The 18,025-nt window shown below is 33.6% G+C and overlaps 1 protein-coding gene across 1 annotated transcript in view; it reads left to right on the top strand.

The window, feature by feature from the left end:
• The window catches only part of LOC129223084 (arrestin domain-containing protein 3-like), a 139,394-nt gene that overhangs the window by 43,623 nt on the left and 77,746 nt on the right, over positions 1-18,025 (top strand). Inside the window, exon 2 of the mRNA XM_054857650.1 lies at positions 16,989-17,111. Within this exon, the coding sequence (XP_054713625.1) occupies positions 16,989-17,111 (123 nt within the window). The remainder of the gene's footprint in view (positions 1-16,988; positions 17,112-18,025) is intronic.

Below are 18,025 nucleotides of genomic sequence, written 5' to 3'. Positions count from 1 at the left end.
CCCCTTTCCCCACTAAGTAATATTTTGGTATGTACAAGATATGTAAAGATTTGCATTCCTTGAAACGAAATCTTTTGTATGTGTACACCTGTTCTCTTTAGAGGAAACCATTCTGAAATTTAGGATTCCTTTAAGAGCGGAGTATCATTTACTTTTTGACTCGCTTTGCAGTGCAGGGTGTTTCTTAGATGATATGTGAAATAATGAGATTTTTATAAAATGATGAAAAAATTTCTGACAGTTGAGGAAGCTCTTGATTATATAAATTCTCTCTCTTGATGATGAAATTGATGAACCAGAAGTGATTATTATTCCTCCCGAACCTGATTTAGTTAGTGACGAATATGAAATAGACGACTCTTTCACAAATTGTCATACACCAGCATTGAATGACAAATCTGATGTATAAGATGCTGCTGGAACTGTAGAAATTTTTACGAAAAACAAACCCGATGGGGCTATTTTCGAAATGAAGGATGTGAAGTGGAAAAATTGTGAATCAAAATAACTTTTTCATATAATGGCTGAAGACATGATATCACACACCGTTAGAGAGACGAACTGATATGCTTCCCAAAAGAATGATCATTCTTTTCTGAGAGTGAATTCAAGCTGTTCCTAGTGTTATGTTTTATAGCGGTTATCACAGTTTATCTCGTGAAAAAATGTATTGGGAAAATGTTCCAGATATATGCACAACATTAGTAATGCAAAAGAAAAAAAATCAAGAAAAAAATACAGTGACATCAAACATTATCTTCATTTCAATGAAAATTCCACAATCGACAAAAGAGATCGTTATTACAAAATTCGATCATTGTTTGAAAAACTTATTGTTGCTTTGCAGTAGTTTTGGAGTTTTTTTTCAGAGAATCTAACAATTGATGAAAGAATGGTGCGTTATTTTGGTAAACATAGCTGTAAGATGTTCATGAAAAACAAGCCAGTAAAATTTGGATACAAATTATGGATGCTGGCATCTTACGATGGCACTTTCAATATCATTCTCTATCAAGGAGCTCATGAAAAATGTAACGAACCACTTTCTCAACGCGTAGTTGAAAATTTACTATCTGTTGTGAAAAATCCTGCATTTCACAAGGTATACATGGATAACTTTTTTACCTCCCATGGGTTACTTGTTCGATTGAAGCAAAGGGAATTTTGTGCAACTGGGACTGTAAGAGTCAATAGGATGGCAAAATGTCCATTGAAGTCTGTGAAAGATTTGTCTAAGACAGAAAGAGGTACTTCCGACGCAGCATTTGATGCTGGAAACAAAATTGCTGCAGTACGCTGGAATGATAATCGTGTCGTTTCTTTGATGAGCAATTTTGAAGATACAAAAGTGAAAAACAAAGTAGAACGCCGGATCAAGGGAGGCAGAAAAGAAGTCGATGTGCCATATTGTGTCACCACCTATAACAAATATAAAAATGGAGTAGACCTTTTTGACAGTCATGCTGAAGTTTATTTTGCTTCAATCCAAGGAAAAAAGTGGTATTGGCCACTTTTCTTGAACTGCTTTGAAACAGCTCTTGTTGCAGCCTGGAAGCTTTCTAAATTATTTTGTCCGAGTGAAGCACAAGATATATTAAGCTTCCGACGATCAGTAACAATTAGTTACTTAGGTGAATCAATTCCAAGGAATAAAATAAGACAGCGCAGTCTGCTACAAAATAACAAAGAACTCCTTCATCTCAACAATGAGCATATACTGGTAAAAAATGTTGATGGTCGCCAAAGAAAATGCCAATTGAAAAATTGTAAGCGCAAACCAACAACTATATGCCAAAAATGCAATGTTGGACTTTGTTTAGTATGTTTTCCAAAGTTTCATCTGTGATTTTTTTTTTTCCTCAGAAGGTAAGATAAAAATTTGAGATTTTTGTAGTGCTTTGGACCGTTGTCCTATTTATAGGACAGCTTGTATTTTTTAAAATATAAAAGATATTTTCAAAATTTTTGTTTTATATGTCTAAACACATCCTAGTAATAACATAGTTACAATTTTAAAAAAATTTGATGTCGCGTTCTATGAGTGGTCCAATATGGGACGCGTATAAATATTTGTATTCATTGGTTATCCCAGGTCATGATTTCTTAGCTAAAGTTAAAACTCTCTATATTATGCATTTTCAATAAATGAGGGTTGAGCAATTTTGCAGCATTAATAAAATTTGCACACGACAAACATTTAAACCTATCGTCTGAATAAGTTTCCTGGTTGAGTACTTTTCAGGTAATGTAATAATGTCCAAACTCTTCTTCCATGACGCGAGGACAAAGCTTTAAGTTTTCCCGGGTTTTCTTTTTACCCTAATTGTGTTTAAATCGAACAAAATTGTGGACTTCAGTCTTCGATCTTCCTATTTTTTCGCAATAGTACGCCTACTTATCCTTGTTGAAGAAAAAGCTTCAATCTGCCCTCTTTCTTGAACAGTTAACTTTTTACCTTACGATATCGTCACAAGTAGGACAAAAACTTTGAAGAAATTAATCACAAAACTGCAAGTTGAAGGGTTTCCACAATCTTGTTAACTGAGGTGACATTGATTACAGTATAAGTACTTGCAGTTTTTTAAAAATACTAGTGGCCTTAAAGTTTTTACTCAAGCTGAAATGCCAACTTTGAATAAACCACTGCTTTTCTGGTTATTGCATGCTTTACAAATCCTGTCTGTTGCGTTATTTCTTACCAATGAACATTAATAATTAATAATACAATAATATTAAAATCCCTTTAATTTAATTTTCCTTTTTTCAAAGAAAATTATATTGGCCTTAAAGTTTTTACTCAGACTGTATTATAACACACAAACAGACAAAACAAACAAGCATAATGACGTCTTCTTTACAGTAAGTTTTCTAGCTCTCGTGCAAATTTTAACGTACACAGAACCGTTTGTATTATGTGAACACGGGATCACAAGAGCACAAAATTACCATCATGCACAGAATTTACCCACTTTCCCCTATTAGTCAGAAATGGCCAGATGTTTTATTATAGCTACTATCATTTGTTAAACTATGGTTGAGGCAAACCTACCCTGGCGCCATCGTAATGCAGTAATTAGGATCGGAGTAGCCTTCACAATGCTGCCAGGTTAGTTTTGCCTCAACTATTGGCGGGAAATTATTTTCTATTTCCTTATTAAAAAGGATAAATATAATATTTAAAAAATGTATATTTTTAAACGTTATTCAGGGACTTAAGTGTTTCAACTTCACAAAAAGTCTACCACAATCTATCATAGTTAGCAGAACTTAGCTACATTTGTTCCATTAGATCGGGAAGCTCATCCTCATTCCATTCGCTATCAAAAAATAGAGAAAATGTTTCCGTCGAAGATAAAGGGAGGCACTGCAGATCTCAATTTAAAACAGAAGATAAAATCGAATGCTTCCTTCTTATTATTATCATTGTAAAGTATCCCATTTACGTTTGGATGGTCTGTTTTTATCGATCGGGTCAATCGTCAAAATCGATCGGAGCCGGATGGAGGACCAAATCCAATCCGAGCAATTCATTTATTCACTTTGAAGTCACAGCATCGTCTCGTTATTTCGTACATCGGTTTAGCCTTTAATTGGCTGGTTTCCTCGACAGATTTGTGCAATTTGTGTGGCAGCAGTTTAGACTAGATATTTAAAAGTTTTCTATGCGAATGGATAGAAAGATGCGATAACAATAAATTGAAGAACACTGACTCCTATAATAGTTTATGTATTTTGTAACTTAAAATCAAAAATCCCGAATCTTCAACTCTTAAATATATTTACTTGATTAGTGAACAGATCATGCATGTGTGGAAAATGCATTAGCTTTTGCAGCAGACCTTTTATTGTACTCATACATATAATAGCAAATTCACTGATCGAGTAACGCTCTAACGTCATCAACGATGTAACTCGCGCCATAGCATGATAATTTGATAATATTTTTAGTAATATTTGACATGCAAGGAAATGCTTTATTTTGACCAGTCTGAACTGGATCCGATAACTTAACTGTTTTACGGGAAAGACGGACATTTCAGGGGAATGAAGAAACAAAAAAGTGGTCAACAATGAACTCTATCTTCAAGAGTTTAGGGTTCACCCACTGGAGTTAGGGTTGAAATTTTAACTATTAAACTATCACCAAACATACAATTGCTTCGTTCAAATGTAGATGCAATTTTCACCCGTCATACCTTGACAGGCGATTTTCTAGTGAATTAATAATTTCAAATACACATTGGAACTATAATTATATAACGCGTTATAAAACTTTTCATCACTAAGCAGAATTTTTTAAAAACATTTCCTGGTTCTTCCTTTTTTTTTAGCGCAAAGAATCTAATTTTAATAGATAGAAAATATATTTCTATCAATATTGCACTTAGTTTTTGCATTACCATTACCTTTATCTGAATTTCTAACAAAAATACTATGATATGTTCAAATGTCTTTAGAACAGTCTGACCACCGATTAGCTGGAATGGCAACATCCGGTTTACCGGCGCAAATGGACACATCTATTAGTTTTCAGGGATGTCAGGTTTTGATGATGTATGTAAGTCTCTAAATTAAGCAGAGTCGCTTAAAATCATGATTCAAATGAACGGAACACGCGCATCAAATTTTTGCCTCTCATGAGAACTAAATGATAAGTAGCCGTGTTGGTATTTTTGGATAATATATCTCACTCTTGACGTAAAGAACGGACATTTCGTCGTAAAATATCCCATAAAATAACATTTAGTGGGTGTTTGTTGTGGGTGTATGTCGACGACATGCTACTGGAAAAGAGCGTGGGCGTTGATGGACGATAATCCAGAATAATGCTATTCAAGTGCAATAACTTGGCTTAGCGGTTAATGAAAGCATTAAAATGTCTTACTTGTAAATAACTAGAATTTTCAAGAATCAGATACTTGTCCACGATGATGTCACAAAATTTTGTGATCTTATATAGATTTCACATAAAATTAATTTAATGTGTTCCCTTGAAGTGAATATTTAATTTTCAGTTTGGCAAAGCCTTTCATCTTTATTTTGTAGCAATACGTGGGGCAAAATGAAACAGCTAAGATGACTATAAGCTTTTTCAAAATGAACAAATTGATTATTTCTGTTGAAAATCACAGTATACAAAGAAATAGCATTGTATTTTTTGCAATACTTGCATTGAAACATTATTTTTTATTTTTGGCGGAACATTTGGGCCTTCAAAACATGAAATATTTCGCTTATGAAAAATGTTCTATTCAATCATAAAAAGTAATTTTGATCAAATGAGTGAGTAAATAAAGTGTTGAATAAGTAATTAAAAGATAATGAAGCAATAAACGAATAATTAAATGAATAAAATACTTAATGTATGAAGAAAAAATAAATGTGCGGATAAAATAGCGAATGAAAAAGAAATTGGGGGTGAACGGGGTTGTTTCCTTCTCAGTCAAAAGTACTACTTTTAGTCACTGAAATTGATAGAATGAGTAAAAACAATAACGTGACCCAGAAGATACTTTCACTTTCCTAACAGTTATTTTTTAATTATTTTTTTTTTAATGTCCGATTTTTCAAACAAGGCGTGATCTTGATGACGTCACAAATGATGCTCTTTGGCGCATTTGCGTTTCCACGTTATGATAATCAAGAAGCGAATTAAATATTGCGCTCTACACTTGCTATCAACCATATCGTTGTCAATACACGTGAGTAAAGATGTGAATTAAATATTTTGTTCCATGAATGGCAACACTGAATGGCATTTCATGATTTGTGATGTCATCCTCAGAAATATAAACAATGAAAGCGCACCGATTTAAGTAATTTTTTAAAAATATTAAACTTGAACAAATTATTTAAAAAATGGTCAGATCCTATGTTTTTAAGCATGCTCTTTCAGAAAAAAATACTTTTAAAATTTCTGAAACGACCCCATTACTGAAAGAAGGAATGTAGGGATGTGTCGTTCATGAACGAACGAGTCAAAAAGAACGAATCCTTAAAAAGAACGGATCTGTTCGTTCACCTAAAAAATGAACGACCGTTCTTCTGAACGGTCGTTCAGGTGGGCAGTTTGGAATATTGTATTGATGCACTTGTGAAAAAATTACATTTTTTTAAATTGCATTCATCTTTAAATTTTTAACTCTTAATAAATCTCAAATTTCCTTTTTCTCAGTGCAGTACAATATATTCACTTCGAACTTCTTTGCTTGCTGCGTTATTCATCATTTTTCTTTAACCGGAAGTTGAAGTTCATTTGTAATTTTTCAATGTATCCATTAGTAATATTTTGTGTAACTTGTTTGGGCTACTAACAAAATATTTGAACTTTCCACTCACTTCTTGTCCCACGCCTCCGCTAAACTTCTTCTCGCTCTTTCTGTTGCCAAAATTATTTCTAAAAGTACCTTTTGTCTGTTTTCTGGCGATCCTTTTGTCTTTTGTAATATCCCTCCTGCCAACTACCATCTATATTGATTTGGCCTTATTTTTAACTTGCTTGGCGACTTCCGAGTCGTCCCGTCCGTTATTTAACATTCAATATCCAGAATTTTTTTTATTAAGGACTATTACTGTCTAATTCCTTCCTCCCGCCCCATTAAAAAAATGTTACCTTATTTTTCTGTTCCTTTGTTTTATTTTCACCTGTGATCATACAACACTTGGAGATATGATATTGCTATTTAGAATTAGTACATTATTTCACATAAGTTCAATTTTGCTAATTTTCTGACGTCACAAACTATTTATTTTTTTTATATAGTAAAATTTAATAACTTAATTTTGTGACATACTAAAATTGATCCTGCAATTTTTCGAATGGAAAACATATTTTACCAATCGGCAACTGAGAAATATCTTACAAAATGAACTATTACTGCTTGATACATTAAAACCTGAATCAAGTTTTTTTAATTCATTTTTTATATAAATATTTTCTTACTTTTAGATGATTAAAGTTATTTTTCCTATCAAGCGTATTACAGATCTAATGAAACATTTCGAATGTACGTGAGTAGGTCGTACAGAGAGATCACCAGCAACATTTTTTAAATGAACGAATTCGTTCAAATGAACGAGTTGAATGAACGGAACAAAAGGATGAACGATCCTCTGATGAACGGACCACTAAAAAGAACGACATTGCCCACCTCTAAAGGAATGTAAATGAATTAATAAATGAATATGTAAATGATTTAGTAAATGATTGAATGAGCAAACGAAAAGAACTATTTCACTTTTCTCCATCCACTTTGCCCCGCATGTATATAATTAATTGTGCAAAACATTTAAAATACAAATGAGCTTAATATGAACTAAATAAATACTGCATCGAATCATAGAAAGTTTCGATTAATATTAAATATTAATGTCAATTACTCTTGTTTTTTTTCCCATTTTGTAATCAAAATAATTTTTGAATTACAGCTAAACATTATAATATGATTTTCATTTTTTGAAAATTGCCTGTATTATCATTAACTTTAAACTTCAAACGTATTTTTTTTCCTGAGTGGAATAGACTACATGTTCTACTACATAGTTAAACTATTACCAGATAGGTGGTGCTAAAAGCAGAGTAAATATTTCACCTCTTCACTTTGCCCCACATTCCCCTATATTATTTATATTCCTATATTTTTAGTTGCATTTCTTTGAGTAGAAAAATATCCTTTATAGAATTCTTCAGATTTTTCTCAAACCGTTGCTGAAACTTTGAATATTGCTTGTTGTTTTACTTCACATAAAAGGAAAACAGTTTAATAGGAGAACCATGGACAAGTGATGTAGGGAACACACTTTATTGTAAGTTTAAGAATGTGAAGAGATCATAAATAATGTAATGCGTGGATGTTTTTATAATTCTAAATATTTTCAAACGAATTGAAAATAGATTTCAGTGAGCAAAAATATCATTTCTATACTTGTAATCGATCTATTCGCAACTCCAGAGCGCGAATACGCTACCTTGCGGTGATTAACAATACTAAAGAAAAGGGTAAAACATTCCATTCCACGTGTTTTCTTTGGGGTAAATTACAGACTTCAGACAGTTTGTGGTGTAGTGTAATTTCAGAAGAATAGAAAAGAAAACTTCCCACAAACACGATGAAAAATTACTTTCATTCACTTAGCGTCAAAGCAAGTTATAAGTTACGGCATTTATTTGTTTTACCTTTTTCATCCGCCATTAGACAGAGGCTGCAGCTCCCCCTATAGTTTATTGGAATTGCGAATTACCTTCATCTGCTTTTAGTGTCTTGAGATTAACAGCGCCATTGTTAACTAATAAGAGAAGACATTTCTAGTCGTTAAAGAATTTTGACGAAAAGTAAATTATTTTCTTATAAAAAGTTATCACAATTAAATCCTTTTATTGATTTATTTGTTTCACGAGAATTCATTCCCACCGTCTGCACTCAAAGAATAGTAGCCTCGTTAAATTTTGAAAACACTTTCCGTTATATTTGTACCTCTGAAAAATATACTGTAATTGTCAACATAAAAAACTTTCTTTCCTTCTTGCTTTAGTACACTGCGATATTTTTCTTCTTGAACTCAATTTATTTCGGAAACAGAAGAAAGTCTTGATTTATTTTCCTTTTCTCTTCGAGGATTGAATTTCTTTTGAAGCACTGTTTTCTCCTTTCGAAAATATTTTTGATAAATCCGCGTATTGTTTTACCGACAGAATCTCCCGGAGAAAAAAAAATCGTTTTAAAGCCATGAAATCCGCTTTTACCGCTACTCTTCTAATACACTCCTTTCCCATTGAATTAAGTTTTAATGAGCGCTTTCAATAGAATCCCGAATTCCTATCTGGGAAAACTCTTGGAGCTATTAAGACGCTGTGTTGAAATCTCCCAACAAATGTGATGGCTGGGAGAAGCGTTAAATATTAAATCGGGCGTTGCCACACGCGAGAAATAAATGTTAAAAAAATATTCTGAATAAGCTGTACCGAGGATGCTGAATTATTCAACTCTCAAAGGAAGAAGCGAATGTTGGTTAATTGCTCTTTACTGCGGAAAATAAACGAACGAATAAACGAACGAGCCACTGAATGGCCCTTTTTATTCCGTTTCCCAACCTGCAGGTCTCGGATTTAAGTGCATTCAATTGCTTCCGTGATTACCACACGTTTGTCTTGCTCATTCATTTTCTCATTCAGGTTTGTTTTTAACGCGAGAATGGCAAATATGCCAAACGCTGTAACATATACATGTTGTCACTTAAAATTTCACAATGTTTTAATATAAGTGATTTGGTTATTGCATGGTCATTTACTCAAGGTGTGTGCGAACTTGTTCGTTTAATTGCTGCTTATATGGGTAGACTGAGTAAATCGTTTCAAATTTGCTTCATGTTTTTCTTTTATTTTCTTTTTCTATCCCTTTTGTGAGCAGTGTTGAAAGAATCATTACCGTTTCGCTTCTAGCGTAAGATTTGTTTACACAAAACAATATTTATGGTCAATTAATGTTATTAGTAACTTTTATAATAATGTATTTTCTGAGTATCTTTTAAAATTTCTGTGTGTCTTGAGAGAAAAATGTCGTTTCTTGAAAACAAAGAATACAAGAAGGAAATACAAAGCTGTGAGCAGTAACAAAGATAACTTTCAAATAATAGTCATTTGGGAAAACTTTGAGCCAAGCCAAATAACTTTACTTCGCTTCAATTCTCTTTACATTTTTTTATTGCACAAAAAGAAATTAAGAAAAGCTACAAATCCAGTGCTGCACGTTCCAGTCAAAGTTTTGAAATAAGTTTTCATGCAGTATACTAGACAGCCTGGTTATCACATCTAGAGACTGCAGTTTCGTTTTTAATAGTCAGTCTGGATTAGTGAATAACCGAGCTGGGAGGCAGCTGTCATCTCATTGAAACTGAGAGTGCCAACAAACTGGTAGACAAAGTAAATTTATCTTACCAGCGAGTGTCCACAGCATGGTGCGGTTCGACTCGTGTTGTGAATTGAAGGCAAAATTTGGGTATTTAGCGGTAAGTTACCGCTCTTACTCCAGGGCTAAGCAGAACTATATGAAGTATACCAGACAGCACGATTATCACATACAGAGATGCTGACAGTGATGAGATAAATTTATTTTATCTACCAGTTTGTTGGCACTCTCAGCTTCAATGAGAAGACATCTGCCTCCAGCTTGGTTATTCACTAATGCAGACTGATTAATAACACCGAAACTGCAATCCCTGGATGTGATAAGCGGACTGTCTGGTACATTGCGTATAGTTGTGCCTTAACCCTGACTTAGAGGTGGTAACTTACTGCTGATGGCAATGATGAGATAAATTTATTTTATCTACCAGATTGTTGGCACTTTCAGCTTCAATGAGATGACATCTGCCTCCAGCTCGGTTATTCACTAATGCAGACTGACTACTAACACCGAAACTGCAGTCTCTAGATGTGATAAGCGGGCTGTCTGGTACATTGCATATAGTTGTGTCTTAGCCCTGACTTAGGGGTGGTGCACAATAGGGAACCCCGCTCTGCTATGCCATCGTGGGCTTCCAGAGTACAGACCTTTCGGCCGGGGCCCCCTAAACCATTACGGGAACGAAATCCAACCACTTACGACTCTAGACACCGTGGACCCAGGTACAGGCCTGACTCCGGTGGCGCCCATTGCCTACTCACTGTTCCACTCGATAGCCACTGGGCAGATACAGATCTGTTCAAGCGTAAGTAAAGAGTGGTAACTTAGGGGTGGTAACTTACTGCTGATGGCAGTGATGAGGATAAATTTATTTTATCTACGAGATTGTTGGCACTCTCAGCTTCAATGAGATAACATCTGCCTCCAACTCGGTTATTCACTAATGCAGACTGACTAATAACACCGAAACTGCAGTCTTTGGATGTGATAAGCGGGCTGTCTAGGAACTCGCGTACCACAGATTGGAAACCACTGTTTTAAGCATTAAAAATGAACCACGCAGAACAACTGAGTGATGTTCAAACCCACAACGCGAATCTCCCAGACAGATAGCAAAGCACGAGTTTTTACCGTTCGGCCACAAAAGCCGTTTTTCGTTTCACTAGTAAGAGTTTACCAGCTCCGTGCCGATGCTGATCTTAACGCATGCGCTTTGAATTCTACTGACTGCAGGTGGGACATTACACAAATAATAGTGCAAGGTTCTTTCAACAATTTTAATTTTTAAAACAATGATGTAACAAACTCCACAATTTGTGTAATGCTACAATACTGCTAACCATACCCAAATCTTTCACTTTATTATGAGCGGTTTAAAAAAAGTCCTCCATTGAAGGAAAAGAATGAGATGCATTTTCTTTCAAGAACACTTCAGCCTGGTTCGGACTCGTCAAGTAGATAAAAATTGGCTCAAAGTCAGTAAATACTGAATTCAAGACAATTTGTAACTGGATACTTGAACGCAGACCAAATTTAATTCTCCCCACAATTTCAAATGAATCAAGAAAAGAGAAGTGAAAAATCCGAAGCACCTAGTAAGCAGATTAATACAATCGACACCAAATATATCGACTCAGTTTGTATCGCAAAATATCGATGTAATATATTCAGTTTTGCTCATTAGGTAACCAAACATCATTATCCTCATCTTTTATGGTTTTACAAAGGAAAAAATTGTAAATTTTTTCAATCACAGTTGAAAAGGCAATTTTCCAATAAGCACAGAATATCTCTCTCTCCCCTCCTCTCTCCCCCTCTCTCCTCTCTCTCTCTATCTCTCTCTCTCTCTCTTTTTTTTTTCTTTTTGAAAAACGAATACTTACAGAACAATTTAAAATAGTTCTACATGACAAATTTTTAAAGTGCTACGAAAGTGGCATGCAAAACTGAAGTTGACTGTATCTAATTTTGAAAATGAAAGCTCTCCATTTTTTGAGCCTGCTTTCAAATTAAAAGTTTTAACATTAAAAGAAGTGAGTGTATAAATATAGTGTGTGTTATGAGAAGAGTCCGACATAAACATTAAAATCATAGGTGTCAGAAAAATGTTTTGGTCGCCAGACATGGTTATTGCTGTTTTTACATTTTGCCAAACGAAAGTCAATCCATGGAGATTTGGCAGTTCAGTAAACAAAGAAACATGATAAACAAACAAACAAGAAAGGAAAAAGGGATTGAGATCAAGGAAGGAGAAGAGATCCAGACAGACTTTCAGCTTTATTATTAGTAGAGATGGCAGTATACTTTAGATATGCCTTCGTTATTCGATTGTCTGATGCCAGTTTAACAATAAATTTTGCGTTTAAGAATGCAGATTTTAAACGACTAGAAAAGCACAAAACCTCAACAAAAAAAAAATTTTTTTCTTAATGACGGATTTTCCTTTCAGTAAAAATGACTATTTTTACTTCCTTTTACAAGCGAGCTGATGTGTGCATCACATGACTTCCTTTTACTCCAATTTAATGTCATTTCCCCATTACTGGAAATTTTAATGTTGTTAAAATATTTTACTATCTAAATATCACCAACAGTGGCCAAATTGAAACAGATTTTTAAAAAATCGCCAAATTTGTCGCCAGGTTGGCGACAAAATTTGGCGACCAAAAGACTGGCGATATATCACCAAGTGTCCGCCAAATTATAACACCAGTTGAGTTTTACATCGAAATTAACAATGATTTCCCCCCCCCCCAAAAGGGGCAAAAGACCCCTTTAGAAACACCCGAATGCAACCAAAAGAGGAGGTGCACAACTAGACCCCACTACTAGGAGTCTACGTACCAAATTTCAACTTTTCAGGACTCACCGTTCTTGAGTTACGCGCCATACATCCGCTCATACATACGTATTAACAGACATCACGAGAAAATTCGTTGTAATTAACTCGGGAATCATCATTATGGACATTTCGCGTGTCTATACGTTCTTAGGCACTTATCTACGTGTGGTCGAGTCGAAAAAAAAAACTCAATATTCATTCGGGGGTGAGTAAAATGGAAATTAAGGTCGATTTTTGAGTGAAATTTTTTTCGCAAATACAGTACTTCCTTTTTTGTAAAAGGAAGTAAAAACGTTTTAAGGAAGTAAAAAGGAAGTATTGTATTTGCGAAAAAATTTTCACTGAAAAATTGACCTTAATTTCCATTTTACTCACCCCCGAATGAATGTTGTGTTTTTTTTTTTTCTACTCGACCACACGTGGATATTCGATAAGTGTCTAAAAACGTATAGACACGCGAAATATTCATTTTAACGATTTCCGAGTTAATTACAACGAATTTTTTCGTGATGTCTGTATGTACGCATGTGCGTGTGTATGTCGCATAACTATAGAACAGTATGTCCTAGAAAATTGAAATTTGGTACGTAGACTCTTAGTGGGGTCTAGTTGTGCACCTCCCCTTTTGGTTGCATTCGGGTGTTTCTAAAGGGGTCTTTTGCCCCTTTTTGGGGGAAAATCATTGTTAATTTCGATGTAAACTCAAGTGGTGCTATAATTTGGCGGACACTTGGTGATATATCGCCGGTATTTTGGTCGCCAAGTTTTGTCGACAACTTGGCGACAAATTTGGCGATTTTTTTTTATTTGGTTTCAATTTGTTCACTGTTTGTGATATTTAGAGAATAAACTATTGAATTTACATTTAAAATGCCAATAATGGGGAAATGACATTAAATTGAAGTAAAAGGAAGTCATGTGCTGCTGCACACATCAGCTCGTTTTTTTCTTGTGTGTGTGTCGCAATGTTTGATCCACCACGATTTGCTACTTAATTTTACAAGTGGCGTAACTATAATAGAACTAAAATACTTGCATGTTATTATTTTACAAAAAAAAAAAAAAAATGGTGCTACATTAAAATAGATTTTTTGGTAAGATGTCACTTAAACTCAAAGCATGGTATGAGTTCTTTTGTTAAAAGATTGTTGGGGTAAAAACGTTTTCAAATCCCGGTTTAGAAGTTTGTTCGAGAATTTAAAGCTTCACTGCATTTGAGTTGAGGACATCTGTTATTATGCTGAGTTTTTCTTTTTTCTTGTTTTTATTTCTTTTTTTCTTTTTTCTTTTTTTTTTTGTAAATAATCTCTTTTTCCCTCTCTCTCTCTTTCTCAGATCCCCTTTCGAAAAATAATCTTAGCTGTACCACTGGTTGGTGTATAGGAAAGCAGAATTTCAATTTTTTAGATCCTTCCGTCTTTTTTGGATGAATTTACGCATACAATTTTCTGCAATGTGTCGAATACTACACTCTCTGAGAGTACAGTCTGACCACCGATTAGATGAAAACGCAAACATCCGGTTTACAGGTGGAAATGAACGCATCTTTTAGTTTTTAGAGATGACTGCTTTTGCAGATGTATATTAGCCCTGAAATTTAGTAGAGTCACATTCGAATGAGCGGAATACGCACATCAAATTGTAACTTCCCCCTCATTCAGATAGATTCGTCTTAACTGGACGGTTGCCAATCCATGTAACCCTTGGGTAGACTGTAACTGGGTGTGAAAAACTTGATTTCATGACTGTTTGTTAGCGCATGATGTCATTGTTACATTTATTCCCCTTAATAATGTAAGTAACTGAAATGAATGTACTAGTAATGAAAATACAACTGATATAGTTTCAGTACTACTGTCAAAGAGGATTGTTTTTATTTATGAACTCACTAAGAGCAATCTTTATCCAGTTGTCTCCTTAACTTGTTAAAAGTACTTTTCACTATTTTTTCTGTACTTCATACTTGCATAAGATGCTTTTGAAATTTAGTCCTTTTATCCGATTTTTTATGCAAAAAAATCCTTCGTAATGATACATTTAACTTAGGGGTGAAGCCTACCATTGTTTTTCTTTTCTGTTTTAATTCTGGAAAGTAAACGCTGTTCTCAGTTGGTGTTTTTTCTGAGCATACAAAATTCTTGCAGCTGTTGCGCCAGCTTTTAGCATCCAAACTTCCCTCTTTTATAAAAGTTATGAATAAATGCATCCTAAGTTTTTTACTCTCCAAGGAGAGAGATGTTATTCAAAGGCAAGTTTTAGAAAGTATCGCCATTCGCATACAACTCCAGAGACATGATCAATACTTTTCAGACACTTCAACCCAACTGCGTGTGAGTAAAACTATTTCCTAACATTTTAGTTGTATTTTCCAGAAAAGGAGCAAAAAAATATGTCTTGGCTGTTTGAAGAGATCATGTTGTACAACGAAACATAAAGAATCAAAAATAAACTTTGTTGTATGCATTCTTAAAAATAAAGTTCAATGTTTGCAAAAGCACCATTAAAATTTAACTCAGTAAAAGTTCTTTGGTATTATACTAATGCAATGAATCAAAATGAATTTTTAAAGAAAATTCCTTACCGTCATGAGTTAATTTTAAATGCGTGTCAGTCAAGAAACATCAGCAATGGAAAAATTTGCCATTTATGGTGATTTCTAATTTCATGACACCTAAACAGTTCGAATTATTTTTTTTTTTTTTTTTCGTCACGCAAAAGATGTTCCTTTTGCAAAGGAAAATTTTCTCAATGTTCTTGTGTATTTAGAATTGAAATATAGTTGTCTCTCAAAGAGATTTAGCAAAAAAAGAAATATTTAGTGAAATCACTATAGAAAGAACATCGCAATACGAAATTGTGATGCTTTGATCTCCAAACCTCCTGTAGGATAAGTCATAATTTAAGAAAAATGTATCCGAAGACAGAGTAGGTTCTTTTTTATTTTTCGGTTTTATTTCAAAGTAACTCATTGTAGTGATTATCCTTATTCTTGTTCATTATTAAATTTTTCCTAAATTCCATCCTACGGCTTTAGTTCTCCCAACTTTAAAATGGTTTAAAAGTTTAAAGGATAAAAACATCTTCCATTCTGAATTGGAAAATTGCACAAAATATATGTTTCAAGTGGAAGTAGAAAAGGAAACTATATGTACAGTCGGACCTCGATATAAGGTCACTCCACGGGACTTCACAAAACTGACCTTATAAGCGGGGTGACCTTATAACCGATTCATATGTATATTTATTGATAAATAGGGATGTATTTACAAGGATGTATACATTAATTCTTTTCAAAATTTAATACGTCTAAAAACATCAGTTAATTAAATTATAATAGTTGAATTGATTTGAACCAATTGCAATTTTTGGAATTAAGAAATTTCGAAATGCTTTTTTAAAACTTCCATTTGGAATAAAACTGCATTCAAATATTCCCAAGAAAAGAACAAATGTGCAACTTACCTTACTTAAAATTGGTTTAATACAGGACTGACGCGTTTTTTCTTTAGTTTAAGCACAATGGTTTCTAAGAATCTTCTGAAAATTTTCTTCGGCTTCTAATAACTGGTAAAAAATTGTGATATGTACATACTGAGTGCGCATGTTAATGCTTCATTTTTAGTATCACTGTCGTAACACTCACTTTCTACCGTTAATTTACTACGTTAATAGGAAAAATGACTTTTCACTTTTTAAGGATCGTATATCGCGGAAAATTCTTGGAACTGAATCTATTATGCAATGAAAAAAGTTAAAGAAATCAGACATCACCTTATAAGCGAGTAATGTATTATGATCTGACAATATATCCGATAATACATAACATAGAATTCCAATTCAGCGAGCTTGGACTTTAGAAAAGTGACCTTATATGCGGGGCGATCTTCTAAGCGGGTGACCATATATCGAGGTCTGACTGCATATATGAAAAGTACATATATGTACTGAATTATAAAGATGTGTCTAGATTAGAGAAAGCAAAAACACACCTAGATTTAAAGTCGTAAATTGTAATCCTAGTGATTTCTTTTCAGCCTTCCACGGTATTTTTACCTAAGAGTTGTGATTCTGATTATTTTTTTTTTCAGCCATTCATGAAATTTTTAGGTATGAAACTTGATCCAGGCGATTTCGTTTCAACTGTCCGTGAAATTTTAAATTAAAGTTGTGATTTTCGTGACTTTATTTCAGCTATCCGGGGAATTCATAGCTTAAGCTGTAATTCTGGTGATTTTTTGTTTCAGCTATCCGTGTGCTACTTCGAGGGAAAGCTCATGCGGAATGGAAAGTGGTTGTCAGTGGAGACAGAAGAACGGTGAAAGATGATCATGTCTTCATTGACGATAGAGTCGTTATCTGGGGAAAAGGTGAGAGAAAAGCCAATCTTGTTGATTTTTCGAAAATTCTAATAGAAAAAGAAAACTGCACCTAAATGCTTTATAATACGTGTAGAGGAAAAGCTGTAAATACGTGCAACATCTTTTGTTTTTGAGAGAGAGAAAGTAGAAACCAAAGCTATTTATAAAACCCCAACTACTTAGTAAGTTGAACCATGGTAGAAGAATTAGCGGACAGGATTTACCAATCAGAATTGTGAAAAGAAAAAGAAAAACCCTTTATATATATATATATATATATATATATATATATATATATATATATATATATATATATATATATATATATATATATATATATATATATATATATATATATATATATATATATATATATATATATATATACAGTGGCTCCCAAAAGTGTTCGTACACCTACGATTTTCAATGAAATGCGCGCCTATCCGTTGGTTAAAACTAATATTTTAGAATGTGTATTTCATTATAAGATCTATTTTCAACAAAACTACGTGAAAATTTTTAATAATCTAATAAAACTTTATTTTTGAGAAATCAATAATCAAAAAGTGCGAGAAGCTTTATCTCACAAGTCTTCGTACACTTTGAAAAAATATCTATATATTAATGAACAATCTAACTTTTTACTAAGTTATTATTTAGTGGAATATCATGCAGTATCAACAACAGCTTTTTTTTTTTTTTCTTTTTTGCAATTTCTGAGTAAGTGTTCAACTACACTTCGAGTCTTACTGTTTCTAACTCTAGTTTTCTTTCAAAGCCGTATTTTCATAATCTAGCCTTCAGATTTCTCTAAATATGTTACATTAAGTTTAAATCTGTCGATCGAGGAGATATTTCAAAGCTTAAAGGGCAATTTTTGAGGCATCAGACACAAACGTTGGAAACTGTGTGCTTCTTATCGT

This window comes from Uloborus diversus, chromosome 5, assembly GCF_026930045.1.
Source record: "Uloborus diversus isolate 005 chromosome 5, Udiv.v.3.1, whole genome shotgun sequence".
Classification (NCBI taxonomy): Eukaryota; Metazoa; Arthropoda; class Arachnida; order Araneae; family Uloboridae; genus Uloborus; species Uloborus diversus.
Note: the sequence above shows the minus strand (reverse complement) of the source record. Positions and strands in the feature narration are given on the sequence as shown.